This window comes from Anoplopoma fimbria, chromosome 15 (assembly GCF_027596085.1).
Source record: "Anoplopoma fimbria isolate UVic2021 breed Golden Eagle Sablefish chromosome 15, Afim_UVic_2022, whole genome shotgun sequence".
Classification (NCBI taxonomy): Eukaryota; Metazoa; Chordata; class Actinopteri; order Perciformes; family Anoplopomatidae; genus Anoplopoma; species Anoplopoma fimbria.
In genome coordinates, this window is record NC_072463.1 from 17,285,983 (window position 1) to 17,293,156 (window position 7,174).

Consider the following 7,174-nt stretch of genomic DNA (forward strand, 5'->3'; position numbering starts at 1 on the left):
AAAAGAGATTGATCAGAATGACAATAATGTGTGTGTGTGTGTGTGTGTGTGTGTGTGTGTGTGTGTGTGTGTGTGTGTGTGTGTGTGTGTGTGTGTGTGTGTGTGTGTGTGTGTGTGTGTGGTGGCATACAATGTATAAGAGTGTGTGAATGAAAAGAAACTGTGGCAAAAGCTGCTGGGTATTTGAAACACTTGCTTCAATGGAATGCATCAGATAACAATGTGTATATTGGTTAGCTAAAATCAAAATGACACTAAATACATAAACACTTGCACTATTTGAAAAGTTTGAGATTTTTTAAATGTTTGTAAAATATTTTGTCACCCAGTGAAATTACAACAAGAAATACATTTTCAAAAAAGGAGATTTAAGTGAAACATTTTTGAAGAAGCTGACATATTGCAATGCATTTTGATAATAGTATAATATTTTCATTGTATACCCAAACAGAGCGTTAATGCTTCATATCAATACTCCCCAAAACAAAATACAAAACAAAAAAAAAAACGGAACGGACTCCCACCAGCTCTCGCTCAAACTCAGTTTCAGTAATTTCAATTTAATGTTTTAAATAATTTAAAATTGATAAAGGTAAATTAAGAAGGATATTTTTTTGATTCGTATTTGAATTGTGAAACTGATATGAATGGAATATTTTATTCTATTTCTATTTCATTTTGATAATTTAACGACTGAGGCCTGTGCATAATAATAATAATACTAATAATAATACTAATAATGCAAATAATAATAATGTAATCATCTTTAATGCAGCATTCTAATAACGCCAGGCATGTACTCCATTCCTTTAGATAACATTCGTTCTTCTTACAATAATTGGTAATAATTGTGTATTTTATAGAGTCTCGCATTCACAAGAAAATTGACCAATTACATTGCAGCGAAAGTCTGGGCCTATTTAACATAGTAAGATGAATATATATGATAAGAACGGAATTATATTTATATATCAATGCATACATTAATTTCATTATAAAACCTGCCGGAAAGCGTTAGGGATTTTTTTTTCAAAGGCTGATTTCCCAGTCTTAGACTCCTGCAGACATCCTCCATGAAAGGCAGCCCTCCAAAATGTCACCTGAACAATGCTGGCTCCCTCATCGACCTTGCTTTCCTTCTCAATTTGGTCTCAATCACAACATAATGAAAATGCACTCCAAAAACAGATCCCTTTTAAAAAATTACTTCTTCAGGAATAGCTCTCACACTTCAAGTTATTTATTGTTAACGTTCACTTGGTTTTTGAAACATATACAGCAGCCATCACGCATTTTTTCCTTTTTAACTTACAAAAGAATAAAGAAAACATAGAAGTGGACGCAATAACGATTATTATACAGTTAAACGCATTCTTGTGTGTTAGCCAAATATACAAGTCCCTACTTTATTTAATAAGTCTAAAAGGAATACATTAGTTTACAATATTAATATGATAAAATATCAGGTTATCACCGTAAATAAGGAGTGGTGGCTTAGTGTACTTCAAACCTGATCCCACCTTTCCCCAGCCCCAGTCCAAACTCAAGTGAAGCAGCATTCCTTTTTGTTTCAACAACATAGACTACGTTTAAAACATCATGAGGAAGGTCCAAAACATGGATTACAAAAGGTCCAGAAACGACATAATTGCTTTCAAGGGCAGCCATTTCTGTAATGTTCAAAAATAGACTCCCCTCTCAGAGATGTCAAGAAAATGTGCCCTGATCAGCTGGTGCGCCTCTGTGCGCCGTGTCCCCTCCAAACCAAAGGGCCCACGTTCCCCAGCCTTCATATGTCATTCATATGTGCTTGTTTGTGTGTGTATTTATATGTATATTCATATAAATACACACACAAATATATATTTGTTCTTGCATGGGCTCATCCGCAGGTTCACTATAGAAAAAGTGGAAAGTGACCAGTACTGTATTTACTCCTACCACGTTCTGCCGTAGAGGAGGTTTGAGCTGACCATGTTACTGGTGTAATCTACAGCAGAAGTGTCTATCTGGGCCATGTTGAGCTGGCTGTGCAGTGAGGGGGGGCTGGGCGACATCTCCTCCAGCTCCAAAGCGTTCACCTGCTGCTGGCTCTGGTGCTGGCCGAGGCTGCTGGTCGGGGACGCGAGCACCACTCCGGCCCCGTTCTGTTGTTGGCTCTGTTGCTGCTGGCTCTGTTGTTGCACCTGTTGCTGATTCGGCGTCGGCGTGTTGGAGCCGTTCTGGCACGGTTTACCGTCCTTTACCAGAACCGGCACGGCCACGCGCCTCGGGGACTGCGCCTGCTGTTGGCACAGGTTCCCGTCCTGTTGCTGCTGCTGCTGCAGCTGCTGCGTCGCCTTGTCCTTGGCCTGGCGCTTCATCTTGTACCGGTGGTTCTGAAACCAGATCTTCACCTGGGTCGGCGTCAGGTGGATCATGCTGGCCAGGTGCTCCCTCTCGGGCGCCGACAGGTATTTCTGCTGCTTAAACCTCCTCTCCAGCTCGTAGACCTGAGCCTGCGAGAACAGCACGCGCCGTTTCCTCCTGGGCGCAGCGTGGAGAACTGGCATGGATTTGGAGGCGTCTGCCATTCCTGAGAGACTCCCCATGCCGGTCATGTTCATACCTGTGGAAGGTCCCATGAATCTAGAAACTTAAAAATATACATACATATATGTGCGTTCAATAAACAGAAGAGGAGAACACTGTTTCGCCTGAAGTAGTCTTTATTGATTATTGGCTGATAATTATTGAAGCTGCAAAGCATTAGCTTAACAAAACACACTTGATAATAATAATAATAATAATAATAATAATAATAATAATAATAATAATAATAATAATACTACTACTACTACTAATACTATAATAATAATAATAATAGTAATATATAATATATATATATATATATATATATATATATATATATATATATATATATATATATATATATATATATATATATATATATATATATATATATATAGAGAGAGAGAGAGAGAGAGAGAGAGAGAGAGAGAGAGATATTGCTTTGAAATATTTTCTCATGCCAAAGGTAAAGAAGTGGAACCAGACATGAAAGAATGATCTCCTTTTCAGTTTAACCGCCAGAAATATATATATTATACACATATTAAATCAAAGATATCCTAAAATAGTGTACACCATTAGCATTAACTTGTTATCGATAGCCCACAAACATAAATTAAATAATAGTAGAAAGCAAAACATATTAATTCCTGTGCGTTATCCTCCAGCATTACTGAATAGTCAGTTTCCATTTTTTTTATTAACGACGAAATAAATAAAAGAAAAATGTGTATAAATATAGTAAAGAACTTACTTGTGGAGTATCTTGGGTCAGGATTGGTGCTGTACCACCCTGTTGCTGCTGCACTATTCCGCATGCTTTCCTGGTACGACGGGAGGTCTCCCATGTTGCCAATGCTCCCATTGCAGTATCCCCCCATTGCGCTGTGGGAGAACTGGGAGACGGTGTGCGGCATGTGGTAAGAGGTGGCCACGGCGGCGTTATGGCCCATGGAGTGTTGTTGCATGCCGGTCTGCACCTGAGGCTGTCGGTAGGCTCCCAGTGGAGAGGTTAGGTTCCCTGCGCCGTCCATGGCACTAAACTTCTTGTAGGTCTCCTCGATTGGACTCAAAATATCTGTCACTGAAAAAGGCGTAGTGTGCTTTGGGCTCAACGACATGATTCAGAAAGCAGGTAGATTTTTGTGTTTGAGCAGATCAACCGTGTTGTTGTATCGGCTCTCTCCTTAGTGGACGTCTACGTAAGAGAGTGCTTGTAGAGCGCCTGAGATCCTATTGATCGCCTTGGAGAAGGAGGCGAGCCCAGGGCGCTCTTAGCCCGGGTTTATTGGAGCCAGGAGCCAGGTTTACGACAAACACAGGGGGCGGAGCAAAACTCCTAAACCAGCAAACAATAGTCATTGACATTTTAGGGAAACAATTCATCCAAATACACTTTGCTTTATATTAAAGTTGCATACGTGAATAAAACGACGTCACATATTGATGATTATGTCCTTTCTGACAGCTATATATACAGGTGAGAATTACCCATTATGTTCTGCACATCAGCTGATCCGACCACATATGACTATTTTGCGTCAGTAGGGAATTCCACTCTTTCTAGAAACTTTGAGAGCACTTTGAACAGACATAAGGACCACCGAGTATCATCAAAGAGGCACAATGAAGTTGTATGGCCGGCTCATTTATGCTTCTTAAGCATCATTTTGCCCCACCAGAAAGGGAACCCAAGTCCAAATAAGCTAAAAATGACAAACGCTGAAAGGGAGCGGCAATAGGAATCAAGCCTGTGAGTATATGACCACCTACAATTCACAATGAGGCAAGGCATATAATGAACAGGATTTATAGATTATATTTGCCAAAACTGATACAGTTTTTCCTCTCACTAATTCCACTTCGTTCGTGGAAATGAATTCGGAGAAGTCACAATTTTAATCATTTCTTAGAAGCAAAAAAAAAACCGTTATTCACCTGACTTAATGAAATTGGAAGACGATTTTGTTAAGCATCAGGACCCTTCAAGTCTGGTCACTATGCACTAATAACACTTTGCAGTCTTGACCTGACATTGTAATCTCTCAGTAAACTGACTGGCGCCAGGGGAAGAATCAGAGGAAGAGGGGGGGGTCAAAAGAGAAAAGAGCTGCTACAAACTGCAATAATGAACACCCAGTGTTAATGTAGCTTCCCATTACAGCCATACATGTTTGCCTTTATGGATCAATAACGCCCAGCTCATAACCATCCGATAATTGAGAGGGATATCTATGTTATACTGCTCATAAACGCCTGAAATCATAAAACTGATGATCTGTTTTTCATCACCATCAACAGCAGACAATAGCAGGCTTATTTTTTTATTTTTTTTAACCACGTGAAATGTTTTCCCATCTTCCTTTATTGGAGGAAGGAAGCACTCGTCTCCATGAAGCCACTAATGTAATTTAGCATGGCTGCAAGTAGCTGCCTTCCCTAATTGAGCAGTTGAAGACGTGACATGGTCAGCCATCAATTAAAGCGACGTATCAAGAACACCAATCTCCGGTTAAGTTGATAGCCTGATTGTAATAAAGCATATTTTCAGTATTCGAATGTCTTCTCTTTTTTTTTTTTTTTTTTTTTTTTTTTGTTAGTCGACAGATGCCTGGATTCCGCAGAGGATTTAATGTGAAGTGGTTGGACTTTATTGTTGTTGAGGTAAAGCAAACAGTGCATGCGTATTCCAAAGTCAGCTGGAGTCGACAGAAAGACACCGAGGTGGGGGGGGAAATAAACTACCTAAAACTAAAAATGTGTTTGACCTGAGGGGTGTAAAGCAGGTGTAAACCAAATGCTCCCAGTAAAAAAAAAAAAAAAAAAAAAAAAAAAAGTCCTATCTCTATCACAATATCAATAATAATAAACACATTTTTTTTTTTTAAAGTAAATTAATATTTCATACCACAAATATTCCTGTACTTGTCCAGACTTCTGTGCGCCTTTTCCACTCTTTTAGCAGCGGCAACATGGTGTCTTTTCATGGCGAAAAGAAAGGTAGGCCTCGGCCCAGACCTCTAACATTATGTAAATGAGGCAAACCTCTCAACCTTGTGGATTACTGAGTCAGAGAGCAGGACCCTGGTCCACAGACCCTCCACATTACGATTCCATAAAAATCCGGAGCTGCTTGGATGCATGCAACGCTTTTGCGGGCTTATAGTCCACATTTATATACAGTTGTCAATCTAAGTTAACTTTGTACATCCAGTGAATGTGACGGGGGCCAAGGCATCGAGAGCGGGGAAAACAAGGACGCGCCGAGGAGCTGAGAAGAAGGCCGAGCAAAGGTTTGTAAATAAATCGGACATATTTAAAGAGAAAACAATTGAATAATTGAACTATAATATTAAAAAAAGTGCCAAACTTTTTTTTTTGTTTGTTACATCTTTGTATTAATAGTTATTGGATATAGCTTGTTGCTGTTTATGCACGATATAGCAGCATGTGTGATAGATGCTGACAAATATCCTACAATATATTCATGTGAATTAGCCTACACTGACCCTTGCCGACCCAAGGAGAATGAGTGGAATCACTTGTGGATGCATGATGAGGAAACATATTTTTCATTCCCAGAATCACGCACGGGGCGGTGAGTTACTGTCTTGCTTTCACCTGCAAAAACACGCTTTTAAAAAAAAGTCTGCTCTTTGACTAGCTTCAAGCAACTTAATTGACATTTCGTTCTTCCAAATTTCCCTCAAAATATTTCGACAAGCTTTTAATATGACTTAATTGCTTGCATGTAAATTAAATTCTGTAATAAAAAGAATGACAACCAAGAGGTCCCATGTGTGCCAAGAATTGCTTGCCACCAGTGACTAAATCCTCTGGTGTTGTGTGCGTTAATGATACGACTTATTGGTGCAAAATGGCACTCTCAAAATAAACAGTTCTGACTGGGGATATTTGAATCAATTTAACAGTATATGATGTATAGACGTTCTTCTGGCCATTTAAGTGTTGTTGACCGGAACCAAATAACAACCCATTTATCTAGTTTATATTATAGAGACAATCTTTTTTTTTCCCGATATCATCACCCCCTCAGCACAGCAGATGGACCAAAGCGCCTGGTTACTGAAGTGCTTTTCTCCATCTCGTCGTTGTTGGTTCAATACCCTGAGAGATGTTGGAGAGATGGCGTAAGGGCCAGGGTCGTGACCCGCAACCTCAACCACCACACCGGCCGAGCGCAACGTGCAGAAACCATTGGGATTTATTTATTTAGTCTTGCAGGCCTCTAATTTAACGTTTCACTTTTTCGCTCTCTTAAAGAAATAACAAAAACGGTAAGAGGTCTCCAGATTATTATTCAGATATTTTTGGTGATTGAATAGTGATAAATAGAAAAACATATTGATACGTTAAAGATTAGATGATAAATGCCAGTGCAAAGCTATCATAAACCAAAAATACAGTTTAAATATTGCGTGCGTAATTTACGCACGACGTGTGGACACATGTTGTCCTTTGTCTTGTGCCCCTGGGTGCATTTATTAGATTCCTAAGGATTTGTTGTCGGATTTGTTGTCGGTACATCAGCCACTTAAATGTTGCGTCTTGGTGTGGTTCCCAAAAGAGCTAGGCTTAGTAT

General features: G+C 39.5%; 1 protein-coding gene across 2 annotated transcripts; it reads right to left on the reverse strand.

The window, feature by feature from the left end:
* Positions 1–1,937: 1,937 nt before the first annotated feature.
* On the reverse strand, positions 1,938–3,692 carry nkx2.4a (NK2 homeobox 4a). Of its 2 annotated transcripts, XM_054614521.1 has the most exons (3): positions 3,326–3,692; positions 2,187–2,635; positions 1,938–2,099 (listed from the first exon to the last, which is right to left on the reverse strand). In XM_054614521.1, exons 1-3 carry the CDS (start codon positions 3,690–3,692, stop codon positions 1,938–1,940), a joined length of 978 nt encoding a protein of 325 aa, XP_054470496.1. The 2 variants fall into 2 exon arrangements, with proteins under 2 accessions (XP_054470496.1, XP_054470495.1); XM_054614520.1 differs by having other exon boundaries at positions 1,938–2,635.
* Between the last annotated feature and the right edge of the window lie 3,482 nt (positions 3,693–7,174).

Coding starts and splice junctions, on each gene's coding strand:
- nkx2.4a (XM_054614520.1), bottom strand. CDS start 3,692: ATGTCGTTGAGCCCAAAGCACACTACGCCTTTTTCAGTGACAGATATT. Junction 2,636..3,325: donor TGACCCAAGATACTCCACAA/GTAAGTTCTTTA, acceptor TATATTTTTAAG/TTTCTAGATTCATGGGACCT.